This window comes from Mus caroli, unplaced genomic scaffold (genome assembly GCF_978045245.1).
Source record: "Mus caroli unplaced genomic scaffold, Mus_caroli_1 scaffold_5, whole genome shotgun sequence".
Taxonomy (NCBI): Eukaryota; Metazoa; Chordata; class Mammalia; order Rodentia; family Muridae; genus Mus; species Mus caroli.
Genome location: NW_028227260.1, coordinates 112,962,175 through 112,982,282, shown reverse-complemented (window position 1 = coordinate 112,982,282; position 20,108 = coordinate 112,962,175). Strand labels below are relative to the sequence as shown.

General features: G+C 40.4%; 2 protein-coding genes across 3 annotated transcripts; both read right to left on the bottom strand.

The window, feature by feature from the left end:
* Nucleotides 1-1,013: 1,013 nt before the first annotated feature.
* On the bottom strand, nucleotides 1,014-9,287 carry LOC147004746 (cancer/testis antigen 55-like). The gene is made up of 5 exons (XM_085837740.1): nucleotides 9,206-9,287; nucleotides 7,581-7,765; nucleotides 2,278-2,422; nucleotides 1,899-2,011; nucleotides 1,014-1,208 (listed from the first exon to the last, which is right to left on the bottom strand). Exons 1-5 carry the CDS (start codon nucleotides 9,285-9,287, stop codon nucleotides 1,014-1,016), a joined length of 720 nt encoding a protein of 239 aa, XP_085693866.1.
* On the bottom strand, nucleotides 2,694-3,221 carry LOC147004747 (apoptosis regulatory protein Siva-like). Of its 2 annotated transcripts, XM_085837739.1 has the most exons (2): nucleotides 3,106-3,221; nucleotides 2,694-2,910 (listed from the first exon to the last, which is right to left on the bottom strand). In XM_085837739.1, exons 1-2 carry the CDS (start codon nucleotides 3,219-3,221, stop codon nucleotides 2,694-2,696), a joined length of 333 nt encoding a protein of 110 aa, XP_085693865.1. The 2 variants fall into 2 exon arrangements, with proteins under 2 accessions (XP_085693865.1, XP_085693864.1); XM_085837738.1 differs by having other exon boundaries at nucleotides 2,694-3,221.
* Nucleotides 9,288-20,108: the final 10,821 nt, after the last annotated feature.

Sequence of the window (20,108 nt, the reverse complement as noted above, 5' to 3'; positions counted from 1 at the left end):
GAATCTCTATGAACTTGAGACAAACTGCCTTTGCAATAGCTGAGGTCCAGGGAACTGGTAATGGCCATCCCACTTCAGAGGAGGGTCAGCCAGTCTCACAGTAAGTGCACAGCCTTCATTTTGAAAATGTATCCTATATTCTTCCCCAACCCCTTCGGGAGAATTTCTTTAGCTTACATCACAGGGGTTGATGAGACAGGCTGACTCCTTGATTTGACAGGCTTCAAATTGGCAGTTCATGAGATTAGGCCTAAAAACCCAGACTTCAGGAAGATAGTCAGAAACTGCCCTGCCATTAGAAACTGCACCACCACCTGTCCTAAAGCAAGGACAATGGGTTGGCAGTTTTCAGCCTGCCTCCACAACTTAGAGACAGATTAAAACAAAGTCCACCCACCACAGGATTCCTCAGTAACAGTTTCCAGCCACCACACCCCAGTAATGGATCTGGAATGCCTAGAGACAGAGTAAGACAATTCCTGGATTCCCTTAATGTACTTTGAATTGGGCAAGAGAGCTCAATTCTGGGTCTATCTTGATAATGGGAGACCCCAGCATGTTGGACTTCTGCAGAATAAAACACTCTGTGTTTATGTACTATTTGAGTCCTGGTGTCATTCTTCAGAGAATCATGGACCCTTATATTGTAAGAATTTAAAGTTGCTGGACACCATGTTAGGAGGACTCTATGTGACTTAAAGAAGTTAAAGATTAATATGAGCAAACTCAGAAGCACCAACAATGAAGATATGACCTCATGTAAGACCTACCCTGGCTTCCCTGTTGTTAGAGCAAGTATGTGTATATATGTGCCAACAGGGCACATTTTTGAATTGACAGGTCATCTTCCAAAAGTAAACAGATACTACCATTAACAACAACAACAAAACAAAGAGAGTGCTCAAATGATAAATTCTTGACTTCAAACACATTTATGTTGTTTACTCTTACTATGTTATTTAACCAGGCATTAGAATCCAGAAGTAATGTTTAAAAAGATTCAAATGTGTGGGTTAATACAGCATATCCACAGGAGTCATAGACACCACTCTGCGAGAGTAGTGGGACTGGATGCTGTCTACCACAGTAACGTTCACAATGTCATACAATCTAGGTGTATATCTAGGGAGAGTAAGGAGAGAATCGAGGGTGAAAAGGATGTTGGCTTCCACCACACCATTTCTTCCATCAATGCCAGTAACACAGACCTATGATGAGAAATGATGACAAAAAGTTTGGGGAAGCATGTTACCCACCACAGATGGCCCTCCACACCCCCAGACTCCCAGCTCTAATCAGCAGGACCATCACCCATCATGACCTCACACTCTACATCTCTGAATTTACAACTCATTCTCAGGCCGTCCTAGCCAAGTTCTGACCTACCTTCATCAACAGGCTGAATACCTCAAACCCAGTGCACTCAAACTTTCTCCACAATTTACTCGCACCAAGATGATTTTCCAACTTTTGTCCACGGCACAGCATAACATCAAGGAAAACACAACTAAGGAAATAATCTCTCTCTTTCTCTCTCTCTCTCTCTCACACACACACATTCTCTCTCTCTCTCTCTCTCTCTCTCTCTCTCTCTCTCTCTCTCTCTCTTTCTCTCTCTCTCTCTCACACACACACACACACATTCTCTCTCTCTCTCTCTCTCTTTCTCTTTCTCTCTCTCTCTCTTTCTCTCTCTCTCTCTCTCTCTCTCTCTCTCTCTCTCTCTCTCTCTCTCTCTCTCTCTCTCCTGTCCACTATTCTCTCCTTACTAACTTTTCATCAGTGAACACATTTTGTATACTGCCAAACATAATATAGAAAATCCTATTCAAGAAAGGGATCAGTAAAAAGGAAAGGCAGCTGCCTACCCATGACAAGACAACATGGTGATCAATTACCTGATCCATATCCTCAGAGTTGAGGGGGCTCACAGAGTGGATATTGATGTTTGAAGTGTCCGGGTTCATGGAATACTCAACCAGCAGCAAGTCCCCCTTGAAAGGCCTGAATGCTGAAACAGCCATAAAGTGACAATTCTTTAGTATTAATGCAGTCAGGTCCCACCACATTCCCTAGGACCTTCCTCACTGCCGCATGCTGACCAACTGTTCCTGCATGTAGAGTAATTTTCCCAGTACTCAGTCAACTTAAATATCTTCTTCCAGGAAGGAAAGGCGAAGGCTCTGTGAAAAAGGACGCTCCCCACACTCTGGAGAGCTTATAACCCAAGCCCAATACTTACATTTCTTGCTCTGTTTTTAAGGCTATAACTCCTACCTCCAGAAAACATGTATAATGGGGAAAACGTGTCTTTGTTGATATAGACATCTTCTTCAGTTACTGAGCTGACACATCTAATAGAAAGTCTTCTACCAAGGTTTGATGCCTCAATACCGGCAGGAAGCTCATTTATAGCTTTCACCTATAAGGGAAGACAGTGACTGCTGGTGAAATAAAAATTACATGCAGGAATATGTACCCTTACCAAGGATTTCCCATCAAAATAACAGTACTGTAGAGAGTATTTAAGAGTTTTTTTTCTATGCTTATTTTTCACTTTTATTTTTATTTTTATTTTTTATTTTTGCAAATATAAAGAGGTTTATTCACTTGTTACTAGGTATAAAACATAACATATAAAAACCCACCTTCTCTCTCTTTAGTGTGAACATCTTGTACTGTCTGTGGCCACCTCAGGCTTCAAACATAGCACAGCTGTTGCACAGTGTCTTCTCACCATCATCGGCATAGTCTGCAAGGCCACACAACACACAGGCCAAAGCGCCGCAGCCCCAGCAGGTGTATACACACTGCCCACACAGGGCCTGCTCGTACTGGCTGCAGACCGCTTTCCCATCCACAGATCTCATACACGATGAACAAGCGATGGGCACTGTCCTGGGAAGGCCACCTTCTGAGGTCTGAGCTTGGTACCTTGTCAGTCGGACATCAGGTCCAATCAACATCTGTCCCCTCTCAGATTGAGGGGCTCCCACCACACCAGACTTCAGTGACTCCCGCAGGTGGTTCATGGAACAATCTTCGCTGGATATGTGATCTCTGTAGGCCCAAGCCCCTTGGAAAAGGAGCTGCTTGGTTCTTTCGAAGACCTCGCGTGAATAAAGCTTGGCGAACACACCGTGGCTCAGCTCTTTCAGGCCCACGTGAACTTTGAGTTGGAGCAGGGCTGCATCTGCAAACGGGCAGCTCCTCTTGGGCATGGTAGCAGGTACCAGACACAGCCCTCAGAGGCGCACAGCGCGCCAAACACACGTCACGGCGCCCACGGAGCACGGCGGAGGCCCGAGCCGACCTCAGTTTTATTTTTTAATTTAAAAACTCTTTATTAGATATTTTCTTCATTTACATTTCAAATGCTATTCCAAAATCCCTTATACCCTCCCCCTGCCCTGCTCCCCTACCCACTCACTCCGACTTCTTGTTTCTCCTGAGGCTATGCCAGTGCCTGGCAAGCACAGAAGTGGATGCTCACAGTCATCTATAGGATGGAACACAGGCCCCCAATGGAGGAGCTAGGGAAAGTACCCAAATAGCTGAAGGGGTCTACAACCATATAGGTGGAACAACAACGTAAATAATCAGTATCCCCACAGCTCGTTTCTCTAGCTGCATATGTAGCAGAAGATGGCCTAGTCCGCCATCTTTGGAAAGAGAGGCCCCATGGTCTTGAAAACTTTATTTAAGACATTTTAAGTATACTTTAAGGACATAGTCCTATGTCAGAGACAATGGATTTTATTATGCACGCCAAAACAGGTCTTCTGTGGCAGAAATTGTTTAAACAACTGTTTTCAAATCTAGAAAATACATTTCCCATTAAAGATAGATTATGAAGCTGAGATGGTGGCATATTGTGTCTGTGCTTGCTCTGTGGATTGCTAAGTGTCGTGCAAATGTGAGTTCCAAACCTATGTTTAATGCACCCACAAACTTAGCTTCTGACTTTAGAAATGCAGTGCTATTACTTTCTAGAAACTCAAAATTCATTAGTGTAAAAAGTATAGTTCTACCCAATTTGCAATCATGGCTTTAATTCAAATTAGAGAAAAATGTTGCATTTACACCGAGGGAAACACTCTGGGTAGGGTAAACTGAGGATAGTTTTGTGGTGCACTTGATGGAAGAAAATTTGGTTGCCTGGGAGATGCGTGTGGAGCAGAATTAAGTCAACTGAGACAAGAATGAACAGCACAGTTTTGTAGAAGGAAGGAAGGAAGGAAGGAAGGAAGGAAGGAAGGAAGGAAGGAAGGAAGGAAGGAAGGAAGGAAGGAAGGAAGGAAGGAAAATGTTCTCCCTCTATCAGGACCTGGGTGCAGGAGTTCATCATGAAGTGGGAGAAGTAACAACCATTAGAAGTTTTGTCAAAAACAAGTCATGCATGCCTGGCTTCATGGTCTGGGGGAATAGTATTATTCTGAATTTTCAAAGATAGTGAACCTTTGGGGAAATAGTTTCCCTTTGAAACTTTCTTACATAAAGAAAAGATGAATATTCTTTACAGGAGAACAGAATAGCCACATAAGCACAAAGCAGAAAACTGTCTCCCACAAACCATGTTGGATGATTCTATTATCTAGAAACAGTGACTAGCTACCCATTTGAAACATCAAATCAGAGTATTGTGCATGCTAGTAAAATATTACAGGAAGACTCACAAAAGGTAGCAAAAAGGAACATCTGGAATCACAATAGCTGTATGCATGATAATTTGGAGCTGCCTTCCTCATCCTGTGCTATTTAGTTTGGATGCTCTCATTATGCATAGTGGGAAGAAACTGAAGATAGTTGATGTTCTAAGATCATCATGGAAACTGAAGTCACTGATACCAAAGGGTGTTTTCAACATTAAACAATTGCTGTTGCCACCTGCCACTCAGTGTATGGCTACTTATCTGTACAGATGGGATGGTACTGATTCCCTAGTATCCCTTGCACTTGGTAGTGAATAGCTTGGATCCCATCTGAATACTACTGTCAGCATGCTGTCAGGTGAGCATCACAGACTCTGACCATTCTGCATTTTGACTGGACACTCACCCAAAGTTATACTGTACCCTAAATAACTTCTCAGTTTTTGTGGCAAACTTGCATCCTCCCTGCTGGGTCCCTTTGTCTGTGTGGAATGGGTTTCTAGTCACAGGTGGGCTAAGCTTTGGTTGAAATGACAGACAGATGCACACAGGAGAGTTTGTATAGAATCTGAATATTTTTTTTCAGGTCGAGCATCGAACTTCTTATAGTACAGAGAATATAAGGGGTTGGGAGTCACAGCAGGCAAGGTACATTGAAGTTACCAGGTACAAAACAAAGGAATGACTTTCAAAGGATTTACAGGAACCAGGTAAATGTTTACAGTAAAGATAAAGTAGTCCTGCCTAGGATCAGCTTAGTGACAGGCAAGGATTTTACACTCCATTGTTATACCTTTGAACCTTGTGAAGGCTAGCACCAGGGGGTTCTGCTCTTGGCAGGCCTCAAGAATAATGCAATATCACAACCCCCCTAATTAAATAGGCCTTGCTAAATTCTTATATGAGTGTAAATTTTAAGTATCTGGAGAATCTTCATTTGTCAGGAGAATATACCAACTTGCTTTTATTATGTAATGTAGCCTGTTCTGAAGATTTCTATCTCAGTGAGATTCCCTGGCTCTTTCTGCAGACCAGTTGAGCCTGGCTCTGTCTATTGTAATGCTTAATCAGTTACTGAATAGGTTAACTTTCTTACTGCCTTCTCACAGGATTTTAAGCTTGGCAGCTTTTGGGCTCTTGGAACACTGGGGAGACTAACTATAACAGAATTTAATCTTAAGAGGCATTTATAATAAAATATTAAATGAGAGCTCTTAGATGCATATACCAGACCAATGTGGGAATAGAGTATGAATATATGGATAAACTCTAGGAGGTGAACTTCCTTGAAACTCTCTGCCTCGTGAGTGGCTTTTAGGCTACACAGCCTGTCAAGCTGACTTGAACAGAGTGTGTGGCACCTCCAAGTTCTCATTTTTTTCAACACAGAAAGATCATCACCAAGCAGAGCCAAGCATACAGATTGATTCTATGACCCAGAAAGCCCCTAAGACACTCTTTGTCTCCATAAACCAAATGGAGTAGAGAGGGTGATTCAATTCACAGGATAGCATCACTGGGAGCAAGTTGGAAAGTAACATGTATATCCTTATCTTAGCACCCATATATCAAATGTAGGCTGACTGTTTTTGTCCCAGCCTGTATATAACTTTCTGGAAGAAATATGAGTAAAATTAGACACTGTGTATGAGGTCTTCGATTCCAACACTTAGGTCCCAGAAACTAGAACGATGGCTGCAAGTTGGAGGCTAGCCAAGAGTTCAGTCTATTTATGGCTATGTAATGTAGAGTGTGAGAATTCATCACATAAAATTAAAAAATCTAAAAAAGAAAATTTATCAGGGTTTTTTTATTTAAAACTAAGCCACATATTGTAGACTTGGCTCACCTGAACTTATTATGTACAGCAGTCTGGCCCTGAACTCACTAAGATTCTATATGCTGCTTCCTCCCAAATGCATATACCACAATGCTAATTATAACTTGACTTAACAATTGTGGTTACACCCAAAAGATAGAAAGATGGGCTTATAGTATAGGAAGATTGTATTTAAAAACAAGAAAAAGGCAGTATTGGTTAAAATACTAGATTACTTATACACTTTCTGTAATAAAGATCTTTTCCCCTAACACAGAATGACCTATGGTCTCAATGAATGAAATGTGCAAATATGCTTATTTTGTAGTTCATGTTTTCAGGAGTCAAAAAAACAAAAACAAAAACAAACAAACAAACAAAAAAAACAAAAAAACTCAAAAACAAAAAAACTGGAATATGCTTTTCAGTTCTCCAATTGTCAATAGTTTTTCAATAATTTATAATAATAATAATTATAATAATAATACTTTTTTCTATAACACCACCACACAGAACAAGGCAACAACAAATAACAAATACTACTACTACCACTAATACTATTACTACCATAACCACCACCACCCCAACACCACCACAACTACTAATGTTCCAGTGCTTATTAATACTGATACAAGGCTTTTCTGTAGCCTATGGTTGAAGTGATGAATTTGAGAAGTATAGACAAAAATGTAGAATTGCCATTGATATGCAAATACCTTAGCTAATTATGTTTATAGAACTAAGTCTTTCATAAGTCCATAGCAAAACCTTGTTGTGTATTAAATGACCTTTAAGATTTTATTAAACATTAAAATAAATGATGTTCATCATATTAATTTTATTTGCTTTAATTCATAAAAGAGAAATAACTTCATGCTATAAATGGAAGTAATATGGATATGAGATCCAATATTTTCATCATTAAAACATATTTAAATAAGAAAGAGAGCTAAAACAAATCTTTAGGAACAGAAAAAATATGATAATGCAGACACATAGTAGAAGAAGTCCATTAAACTCAGCCCATACCAACATTAGTGTTTGTCTTAATCCAAGAGAGAAATCAAAATCCCCCTAGGTTTAGAGACTTTGGATAAACTCAGCCATACCTTGATTGCTCTCCGGATATGAGTTATTTCATCTTTTTCCACAAGTGCAAGGACATTAGTCCCAATGTTCAGAGGCATGTTGTCACTTATTACATCCTTATTGAAGAATATGGATTCATTAATCCAACCATAGTCATTGCACATAGAGGACACAAATCCCTGAATAGATGTAAGCCTGGAATTATCTACAACACAGGTAAACAAAGGTCACACCAGTTCATGTCAAATGTAAGCACCCATTACACACAGGTTCTATTCTGACCATTTGTACTGACTGTTTTTATGTAGCTTAAAACAATCTAGAGTCATTGAATGGAGGGAACCTCAGGGGTGAAAGTGGCATAAGATCAGGTTGTAGGTGCCTGTAGTGCATTTCTTAATGAGTGATTGATGGAGTGGAACACAGACCACTGTAGGTAGATCACCCCAGTGAGATGTTTCTGGCTTCTGTAAGAAAGCCTGCTGAGCAAGGCATGGGGAGCAAAAAGGAAAACTGATCTCTGGCCTCTGCATCAGCTCTTGCCTCAAGGCTCCTGCCCTGTTTGAGTTCCAGCTCTGACTTCCTTCAGTGATTGACTGAGATGTGGAACCACAAGCCAAATAAACCCTTTCCTTCCCAGGTTGCTTTGGTCAGAGTGTTGTATCACAGCAATAATAATACCAACACACCACTGTAGATAGGAGCACATAGCATCACTTCTCTGGCCATAAGACAACAGCCATCTCTGTATCCCAAGGTTGTGACTACTGAATGGCACCTGTATGACATCTATTTCAGCTGTGGGTGACCTATCCCAGTGAGAATGTAAGGGCTGTGTTCATCTACCTGCTCAGGAAGACCCTTTAAACTAATATATTATTACTAGTATACACCTGACTCATCAGCAGCAGCACATGCATAGCCATAGCTCTAGATTCTCCAACATCCCTTCTGACAAAGCACTAAAAGACATGGGCAGATGTAAGGACACATTGCCAAGTTTTCTTTTGTTTTTCATGAGCATAATGTGTAAGCAATGTCTGGGGATCTGGCTCCAGTATCCTGCTGGGACAACTGGTCATCACCCTTTATGATGCCCTCCTTACAACCCTGCCTTCTGACTTCAGGTACACTTGTGCATGGAAAACAAGACTAAGTTCACTCTCAAAGTGCGGTGTTCCCCTTCTCTGGGGGATAGACAAAGGCATCTTTCAAGGACAAGATGCGAAGGCAGAGACAGCACATCCCACAGAGACTTGTGTCACATGTTCTGTGACTTGGTCTACACACTCCCCTGCTTTGACACGATACAGCCCACAGAGACTTGTGTCATGTGTTCTTTGACTTCGTCTAACCCCCCCAACCCCCTGCTTAGGTACAATACAGCCACAGAGACTTGTGTCACATGTCCTGTGAGTTGGTCTACACACTCCCCTGCTTTGACATACCAGAGGAGCTTGGGACACTGTTCAGTACTGTCCTAACTTGGAAACCTAGGGGCATCCTCCTGCTCAATGGCCACCCAAGACAGCGGCAGGTCCATCTCAGCTATTTGTGCCCCACTTGGACTTAAAGTGGAGGAAAGCCTTTTTGAGGAGTCTTCTGGTGTGTGCGGGTGTGTGTGTTGAGGTGTAACAGAGATTACCTAGAGGGGGTTCCTGTGATGTTTCTTCAGATGTGTTCGTCCCATGAAAGAATGAAGATATCCACCGTAGAAGGTTCATCATGGTTGTATCACCACCAGCCTGAACAATGCCCAAGGTTACCATATGACTTAGCAGGCATCCTTTGTCTCACTCATAAAATATGACCCCGTTCCCCAGCCTCTGTGAGATGACAGTGAATGGCTAAAGAGAGGATCTCAGGAAAGCCAGAGACAGGGTACCTGGCTGGCTACTGCCAGCCCCTCTTAAAGCTCCCTCTCTAGGGAGAGCCCACATCATCGACTGGTCAGCCAATGAGAGTCAATGGTATGCATACATCACTGCTTATGTCATTGGCTATAGCCAATGAGAGGCAACTGGCAGAGACACTTAGTCCTGCCCACCCACTATGAGGGCACCCACAGGAAAGTCTCTGGAAAAGCTGCTTGCAATTGAACTCTTGAGGTTCAGTTTTAAGGGGCTACCACTTAATGTACATTTTCATGAGATAGTTGGGAGTTTGTTTTAGAAGATGTGGAAGAAACCCTAGTACCTGCCTAGGTCAGTAAAAGCCATGCTTGGTGAAGTTCATAAGCAACAGCCGGGGGGCTTGCTACTTAAGGTACTTGCTGCCATTAGTGAGGACCTATGTTCAGTTCTAACCACCCACAAGGCAGCTCACAACTGTCTAAAATTCCATTTATATGTGTTCCAATGCCCTCTCCTGGCCAATCCCACACCAGGAATTCAAGTGATGCACACATCTACAAACAAAACATGCATATACAAACTGGAAATGGTGCCTCATGCCATCAATGCTGTTAATTCAGGCTCTCTGAAGACAGGGGCAAGAGGTGTCTATCTGGTATTCATAGCAACTTCTAGGGAAGACAAAACTTCATAGTAAGACCCTATCACAGCAAAACAAAACAAAACACAAACAAAAACTTATCTATACATATAAATTAATTTTAAAAAAGCACTAATTACTTGTTGTTACATTCAGATATAATTTGTGTGTGTGTGTGTGAGAGCATTTGTGTGTGTGTGTGTGTGTGTGTGTGTGTGAGAGAGAGAGAGAGAGAGAGAGAGAGAGAGAGAGAGAGAGAATAAAACATTTTAGAGATAACATTTCTATTTTGTAATTAAGATACACTTTATAATTTCCAGTTGAGTTTTTTTTTTCCCAGTGCTTGAGTACAGATCCCAGAATTCGTATACAGTAGGTACAACATCTAAATTATGCTATTTTCCCTAGTTGAGGTAAAAATCATTTTGGGATATATGCTTAAATTATTTATTATGTGGCTTAAGGAGAGATCTAGACTACCCTTGTATTGAGACCAAAATATCATCTATAACTGACCGGGCAGAAGTGTAGATATTCTAAAAGGATACTTGTGTCTCTTGGTCTGACTATGAGACTGCTGAAACAATGGACTCCCCCATAATGGTAATTTTCCCTGGAATCTCATTCTGAGAGAGGAAAATGCTCCCATCCAGAGTGTGATGTTATCTGCAAGTAAGGGATTTCACAGTTCCAACAATTTGGCAACCCACCTCACAGGATAAAGCTGAAAGCCAGACAGTGATGGGTCAGTAGTATGCAGGAACAAATCTTGACTGGGACTGCTTAGATATACATATCTTGAGACTTGTATCTAAACATGGATCTCATTTCCATCTCCTGATACTGGACCTGGGGGATATCTTTTTCCCACTTTCCATGTGGCTCCACTAAATAAATCTTTTTTTTTTTTTTGGTGTTCTATATTTAAGTTGGTTCTTTTAATTGACTTATTTGAGGATGGTTAGCTGGACCTGACTTGAAGCTCAGTTTGTAACCCCCAAGTTTGATTACCCCCACCCCACCCCCCAAAAATATTTGTAAAGCACGGGAAACAAAATACTTTGACCCCTGGAACTTCCAAATACCTACTCTTGTGTATTAAAGGCATCCTGCTTTTTTTTTTTTTTCCATTTTGTGTTTCTTCCGGCTCATAGTAGAGGCCAGAGATCAGAGAAAGGATAACACTTCTGGAAAAGCCCATATGGCCAACAATTCCTGTGAATCCACCAAAGATGACCAATTAGAAACTATTTATAGCCAATTGAAAGATTTTATTTCAGATAGCTGTGACTACACTAAGGTATTTTTGACTCAAGTATAACCCTTTAGGAACTCATAAAAACAACCACAAGTTTATCCACCTAGGCTATTAGGCCAATAGGTTATAGATATGTTTGATAGAGTATGCTCTTTGCATCATGCCATGTTGCATATAATCTTATTTCCCAGATGGATCCAACAACCAAAATAAAATGTAGGTTATTGTTACAGGTTGAAGTAATTCCCCATAATTATCCTTTGCATAGACAGAAAGGTGGTGTCATCTGAGTCCAATGAATATCTTCACACACACACACACACACACACACACACACACACACACAAACACACACACACACAAACACACACACACACACACACACACACACACACACACACACACACACAGAGAGAAAAGAAGTATTCCTTCACTTTGTTACATTGAGATATTTTATCTGGGAACCTTTTCTCATTTTCCCATTTACATATGTAAAAGTCTGTCTCATTAATGTCCCTGCAATAAGATGGTATTGCTGGACTGTTTCCCCAAACTGGTTTCCAACAATGACATAGACATATTTATTTAAGAATGCTTGGTCTTATTCACAACTAGCCTGTAGAACTCAATAACTCTTTTTATACCAATCCACTTTTGCCACATGGTCTATTATCTCTCCTTCAGTCCTGACATCTGTTCCTTCCTCCATGTCTATCTGGTGAATCTCCTGTGCCTATCTCCCCCAATTCCTATCTCTTCCCAGAAGTCCTGCCTTTCCCTTCCTGCCTATTTATAGGTTATCAGCTCTTTATTAAAGCCAGTCAGAGAATGCCTAAGGCAAGTGAGGAATGACAGAGATACAACTTGACAGATTGTGCAAAAAAATGAGCTACAAACATCTCTCCGTTTTAGTCCAATAAACTGTACTTTTGCTATCATCATATAAAGGCTTGCCTTTATATGTTACTTGGCCTTTTTCTCTTACTGCTTTTAGTATTCTATCTTTATTTAGTGCATTTGTCGTTCTGATTATTATGTGTTGGGAGGTATTTCTTTTCTGGTCCAGTCTATTTGGAGTTCTGTAGGCTTCTTGTATGTTCATGGGCATCTCTTTCTTTAGATTTGGGAAGTTTTCATCTATAATTTTGTTGAAGATGTTTGCTGGTCCTTTGAGTTGAAAATCTTCATTCTCATCCACTCCTGTTATCTGTAGGTTTGGTCTTCTCATTGTGTCCTGGATTTCCTGGATGTTTTGAGTTAGGATCTTTTTGCATTTTCCATTTTCTTTGATTGTTGTGCCGATGTTCTCTATGGAATCTTCTGCACCTGAGATTCTCTCTTCCATCTCTTGTATTCTGTTGCTGATGCTGGCATCTATGGATCCAGATTTCTTTCCTAGGGTTTCTATCTCCAGTGTTGCCTCATTTTGGGTTTTCTTTATTGTGTCTACTTCCTTTTTTAGGTCTAGTATGGTTTTGTTCATTTCCATCATATGTTTGGATGTGTTTTCCTGTTTTTCATTAAGGACTTCTACCTGTTTGATTGTGTTATCCTGTTTTTCTTTAAGGACTTGTAACTCTTTAGCAATGTTCTCCTGTATTTCTTTAAGTGAGTTATTAAAGTCCTTCTTGATGTCCTCTACCATCATCATGAGATATGCTTTTAAATCCAGGTCTAGCTTTTCATGTGTGTTGGGGTGCCCTGGACTGGGCAAAGTGGGAGTGCTGGGTTCTGATGATGGTGAGTGGTCTTGGTTTCTGTTAGTAAGATTCTTATGTTTACCTTTCGCCATCTGGTAATCTGTGGAGTTGTTATAGTTGTCTCTGTTTAGAGATTGTTCTTCTGGTGATTCTGATTCCTGTCTATCAGCAGACCTGGGAGACAGGCTCTCTCCTTTGAGTTTCAGTGGTTAGAGCACTCTCTGCTGACCAGCTCTCCTCTTACAGGGAAGGTGCACAGATATCTGGGGTTTGGACCTCCTCCTGGCCGAAGAAGAAGGCCCAAAACAGGACCTTTCCCAGATGCTGTGTTGCTTTGACAGGTCACAGAAGCTGTCAGCTTCTATGGTGCACACTCTCACCTGTGCAGACTAACTTCCTAAGTTCAGCGGAGTCCCGGATCCAAGATAGCACTCCCTGCTCTTGAGGCAGAGGGCTCCCGTGTAGGGCGGGCCACTGTCCTCCAGCTGGGAGGGTGCCGGATATCTGTGGCCCCAATAGGGTGCTGCCTCAGCGGCTCTGTGGCTCCCGCCTGTCCCAGAAGCTGTCTGCCTCTGTGGTGCACACTCTCACCTGTGCAGACTAAGTTCCTATGTTCGGTGGTGTCCTGGATCCCAGATGGTGCTCCCTGCTCTTGAGGCAGTGGGCTCCTGTGCAGGGCGGGCCACTATCCTCCGGCTGGAGGGTGCCGGATGTCTGCAGCCCCAAAAGGCTGCTGCCTCAGCGGCTCTGTGGCTCCCGCCTGTCCCAGAAGCTGTCTGCCTCTGTGGTGCACACTCTCACCTGTGCAGACTAAGTTCCTAAGTTCGGTGGAGTCCCAGATCCAAGATGGCGCTCCCTGCTCTTGAGGCAGAGGGCTCCTGTGCAGGGCGGGCCACTGTCATCCTGCTGGGAGGGTGCCAGATGTCTGCGGCCCCAAAAGGGTGCTGCTTCATCGGCTCTGTGGCTCCCGCCAGTCCCAGAAGCTGTCTGCCTCTGTGGTGCACACTCTCACCTGTGCAGACTAAGTTCCTAAGTTCGGCGGAGTCCCGGATCCAAGATGGCGCTCCCTGCTCTTGAGGCAGAGGGCTCCCGTGCAGGGCAGGCCACTGTCCTCTGGCTGGGAGGGTGCCGGATGTCTGCGGCCGGATGTATTTTCAAAAAAGGATACTGGTCCCAGCATCTATTCTACCACTAGAGAACACATGCCAGCACAGGCTCCTATACTGAAAAAAACTCTCAATCACCATAAACGGAGTAAACAATATATTCCATGACAAAACCAATATTATACATAATCTTTCCATAAATCCAGCCCTACAAAGGATAATAGATAGAAAACACCAACACAAGGAGTGAAATTACACCCTAGAAGAAGCAAGAAAGTAATATTTCAACAAAACCACACAAACATAATTCCACCTCTAACAAGAAAATTAATAGGAAGTAACAATCACTTTTCCTTAATATCTATTAATATGAAAATTAGTATTACCAACATGACCTAATTGATTGAAATTCAAAAATAGGAGGAATTACAAATTGGCCTGCTGTCCTTCTGTTGTCTCTAATTTGGTAAATGGGGTTAATAGGTCCAATATTGTACAATCCATATGCACTTTCTGCTTATTTGTACATAACAGGTCTTGCTGTGTGTCACATAATTGTCTTGAAATAATCTTTCTCCTATCTCAGCCTCTCTATTAGTAGGATTGTTTATTTGATGTTTTTACCTATACTATGGTTTGCAGAACAGCTTATATATTTCAAAACTATTTATACAGACAAAATAAATGTAGACAATTAATTTGGAGGTGACTTATAAGAGAACAGCAAAGAGTGAGACTAAAGGCTTTGCTTGATATATATATATATATATATATATATATATATATATATATATATATATATGTATATATATATATAGTATAAATTCTGAAGAAGAGGACTTTATAGGTTACTCTTTTAATTTTTTTTATTAATTTAGGTATTTTCTTCATTTACAATGATACCCTGAAAGTCCCCCAAACCCTCCCTCCCACTTCCCTCCCCCCTCCCACTTCTTGGCCCAAGCATTCCAATTTACTGAAGCATACTAAGTTTGCAAGACCAATGGGCCTCTCTTTCCAATGATGGCCAACTAGGCCATCTTCTGATACATATGCAGCTAGAGACAGGAGCTCTGGGGGGGGGGGGGTACTGGTTAGTTCATAATGTTGTTCCACCTATAGGGTTGCAGATCCCTTTAGCTCCTTGGGTACATTCTCTAGCTCCTCCATTGGGGGCCCTGTGATCCATCCAATAGCTGACTGTGAGCATCCACTTCTGTGTTTGCTAGGCCCAGGCATAGCATCGCAAGAGACAGCTATATCAGGGACCTTTCAGCAAAATCTTGCTAGTGTGTGCAATGGTGTTAGCATTTGGAGGCTGATTATGGGACGGAATGCCAGGTACAGCAGTCTCTAGATGGTCCATCCTTTCATCTCAGCTCCAACTTTTGTCTCTGTAACTCCTTCCATGGGTGTTTTATTCCCAATTCTAAGAAGGAGCAAAGTGTCCACACTTTCCTCTTCGTTCTTCTTGAGTTTCATGTTTTTTGCAAACTGTATCTTGTATCTTGGGTATTCTAAGTTTCTAGGCTAATATCAACTTATCAGTGAGTACACATCATGTGAGTTCTTTTGTGATTGGGTTACCTCACTCAGGATGATGCCCTCCAGGTCCATCCATTTGGCTAGGAATTTCATAAATTCATTCTTTTTAATAGCTGAGTAGTACTCCATTGTGTAAATGTACCACATTTTCTGTGTCCATTCCTCTGTTGAGGGGCATCCGGGTTCTTTCCAGCTTCTGTCTATTATAAATAAGGCTGCTATGAACATAGTGGAGCATGTGTCCTTCTTACCAAGGTTGGGACATCTTCTGGATATATGCCCAGGAGAGGTATTGCTGGATCCCCCGGTAGTACTATGTCCAATTTTCTGAGGAACCGCCATACTGATTTCCAGAGTGGTTGTACAAGCTTGCAATCCCATCAACAATGGAGGAGTGTTCCTCTTTCTCCACATCCTCGCCAGCATCTGCTGTCACCGGAATTTTTGATCTTAGCCATTCTGCCTGGTGTGAGGTGGAATATCAGGGTTGATTTGCATTTCTCTGATGATTAAGGATGCTGAATGTTTTTTTCAGGTGCTTCTCTGCCATTCGGTATTCTTCAGGTGAGAATTCTTTGTTTAGCTGTGAGCCCCATTTTTTAATGGGGTTATTTGATTTTCTGGAGTCCACCTTCTTGAGTTCTTTATATATATTGTATTTTAGTCCCCTATCTGATGTAGGATAGGAAAAGATCCTTTCCCAATCTGTTGGTGGCCTTTTTGTCTTATTGTTGGTGTCCTTTGCCTTACAGAAGCTTTGAAATTTTATGAGATCCCATTTGTCGATTCTCAATCTTTTTTTTTTTAATTTATTTTTTTATTAGGTATTTTCTTCGTTTACATTTTCAATGCTATCCCAAAAGTCCCCCATACCCATCCCCCCAATCCCCTACCCACCCACTCCCCCTTTTTGGCACTGGGGTTCCCCTGTACTGGGGCATATAAAGTTTGCAAGTACAATGGGCCTCTCTTTGCAGTGATGGCCAACTAGGCCATCTATTGATACATATGCAGCTAGAGACAAGAGCTCCGGGGTACTGGTTAGTTCGTATTGTTGTTCCACCTATAGGGTTGCAGTTCCCTTTAGCTCCTTGGGTAATTTCTCTAGCTCCTCCATTGGGGGCCGTGTGATCAATCTTAAAGCACAAGCCATTGCTGTTCTATTCAGGAATTTTTCCCCTGTTCCCATATCTTCGAGGCTTTTCCCCACTTTCTCCTCTATAAGTTTCAGTGTCTCTGGTTTTATGTGGAGTTCCATGATCCACTTAGAATTGACCTCATTACAAGGTGATAGGAAACAACACCCTGCTCAATAGTCACAAACAATATAAAATACCTTGGCGTGACTCTAACTAATGAAATGAAAGATCTGTATGATAAAAACTTCAAGTCTCTGAAGAAAGAAATTAAAGATGATCTCAGAAGATGGAAAGATCTTCCATGCTCATGGATTGGCAGGATCAATATAGTAAAAATGGCTATCTTGCCAAAAGCAATCTACAGATTCAATGCAATCCCCATCAAAATTCCAACTCAATTCTTCAACGAATTAGAAAGGGAAATCTGCAAATTCATCTGGAATAACAAAAAAACTAGGATAGCAAAACCTCTTCTCAATAATATATGAATCTCTGGTGGACTCACCATGCCTGACCTAAAGCTGTAAAACAGAGCAATAGTGATAAAAACTGCATGGTACTGGTATAGCGACAGACAAGTAGATCAGTGGAATAGAATTGGGAACATGTTTTTAATTGTTATCAATGTTGTATAAAACACCAGTAAAACTTTCTTCTAAACAGTCTTAGGAAATCTTCCCATTTCCCATTAAGAATATTAGTGTAATGTTTAATTCTTCCATATCTGTTAGAGTCTCAAATTGAGTTATAGATTCGGTATGCTTCTCTGTGCAGTGGTTCATAATTTCACTAAATCTGCCTTATTGCTATTAATCTTAGTTCATTCTTTGGACTGTCAAACATCATCATCATTGTATTATGAGCACTCTTTTCTGATCTCTGCTTTTCAGTCCATCCTTCATATGTCTGCCATGTTGTCTTTTTCTGACATCTTTTTCCCGGCAAATCCATCAGTAATTAAAGATTCCCTGTGACTGAGTCGTTCTTAAACTTTATTTACTACATGTACCCATTATTTCCACTTATCCATTGATGTCTTATTGATTGGCCAACTAAATCAAAGTCATTTACCAATTTGTGTTTTGTAAATACAGAAAGCCATATTTCTATTTATATTTTAATTTATTACTATTGTGTTTATGCTTTTCCTTACTGGAGAAAAAGAAGCAAGAGTCTTCAGTGATGGTGGTAGTGATGATGATGATGATTCTTTACAGCACTTAATCTAGTACTATTTGGGGTAGTAGGAAGTCAGTCAGTTATTTATCGAATGCATGTTAATGGTTTAAAATTTATTTCTTCTGCCTACATTGGATAGTACATATCTATAATGGTAGTATTAAAGAGGCCAGAGTGGGATGATGCTAAGTTTGAGACCTGACTGAGCTATCATAGTGAGACCTTACCTTTTAAAAATACTGCACATATATGAATTTTTTAAAATGTAATAGCCACTGAATTTTAAAATGTAATATTTTAGAGGTAGGTCTCACTATATAGCCTTAGAAGGCCATTAGAGCTCTCTATATAAACCAAGTTAGCCTTGAACTCACAGAGATTCACCTGACTCAGCCTTCCAAGTGCTAGGAATAAGGGTGTATACCACTACATACAGCTAAGCAATGTAATTTTAACTTAAAAATTAAAAAAGATCTCATGGTACAGATCATTTTTTCCTTTAGTGAATTCATGTCACATTACTATTCATCCAAATAAAATATACCCTGATGTTTTGAAACTGACTAGAAGAATTTTAAATTATCTTACTGATGGGATATTGTAGTCTTTATTCACATATCTTTCTTATTCTCTTTTTTGAGTCAGATCTCACTGTGTTCCTCAGGTTTATCTTAGATCTCTGTCCTCTTTGAGCTTCAAGAGTACCTAGAAATCATTTGAAACTGTGCACAACATTTTTGCTCCCTTTTGGCATTACCAGTTCATTGAACTGTTGTTTTGGAGAAATATGCTAATTTCTTCACTTTAACAACATTGTACTCATGTCTGCTATATTTCACTTCATTATAGATTATTCTTGTGTTATTTACATTTTTTGAAAATTGGAATAAATAATGAGCATTATTTGAATACTGATGAATTCTCACTTGTGAAATGAATTTTGCAATTTAGAAATTCTGTGTTTTAGAATTTGAAGAACATGGAGGATAAAAATGATAATGTATATAGTGCTTCATTAATTGAATTTTAAAAAGAAATTACTGAGTATCAAAGAAAACAAATGGTGGGAAACTGTAAGTTATATTTTATACTGGAAATGACACAATTTAGCAGAAGCATTAAAGTGATTTATTTACTAAAATATGCATAACACTAACATCCATCATGTTTGTTTTCTCCTTCTATAAGACAGCAGCGACAAGAGATTGCAGTTATTCGAAATTCTCTTCAAACCATTCTATTCTGATGAGTCTTTGAAGAAAATGTGAACTTGTTTTGTATAATATAATTCTAATATTAGCTAAAATGCATTTCTTTTCTATGTTTTTTGGATATTTTATTTATTTACATTCCAACTGTTATCCCCCTTCCTGATTTTCCCTCTGCAATTCCCCACCTCTTCCTCCATCCCCCTGCTTCTATGATGGTGCTCACCTACCCACCCTCTCCTGCCCCATCGCCCTGGTTTTCCCCTATACTGGGACATCAAACCTTCAAAGGACCAAGGGCCCCCTCTTCCATTGATGCCCAACAATGACATTCTCTGCTACATATGCAGCTGGAGCCATGGTAGAAATTTAAGTTTAAACAAAATCTAAATAGGCTCATAACTAGCAGCTATTTTGCTATATCAAGATTTTCACTCTCTTGGTTTTAGTGAGATTTTTATTTTCTCTCCCACAATATGGATTCACTATCATGACTAAACATGGTTTGTTTGATTGTTTGCTTGTTTGTTGGCATCAGAAAATTCCTTATCAGTCAACAAAGACACAAAGCACAATTGTAGAAGCTTATATTGACATTTGCTTTGATTTGTTTTATTTTTGAGACATCAGCTCACCATGGGATCCATACTGGTCTCCAGTAAGGTTCAACCTAAGCTTGCAAAGTATGCATGATTATTAATTTTTAATTTGATGAATTTGATAATGCATTTATCTCAAATTTGAGCATATTTGTTACTTCTTTTTGTGAAAAAGGAGCAGCAGAAATTGTGAATTTTCAAAAGCATTTAAAAATCTGTATTAATGAACAGTTCAAATGAAATCTAAAATGTCGCGTGACTTGCAGCTATTCCTCTGTAGCAAAGTTTCAACTCTTTTATTATTGTAATAGTTTTTCTAAT

Excerpts from the sequence above, each read along its gene's own strand:
- LOC147004747 (XM_085837738.1), bottom strand. The coding sequence starts at position 3,221 with ATGCCCAAGAGGAGCTGCCCGTTTGCAGATGCAGCCCTGCTCCAACTC.
- LOC147004746 (XM_085837740.1), bottom strand. The coding sequence starts at position 9,287 with ATGATGAACCTTCTACGGTGGATATCTTCATTCTTTCATGGGACGAAC. Across the intron at positions 7,766-9,205 it reads ATCACAGGAACCCCCTCTAG|ATAATTCCAGGCTTACATCT; the intron begins GTAATCTCTGTT and ends CCTGTGTTGTAG. Across the intron at positions 2,423-7,580 it reads ATATCCGGAGAGCAATCAAG|GTGAAAGCTATAAATGAGCT; the intron begins GTATGGCTGAGT and ends CTTCCCTTATAG.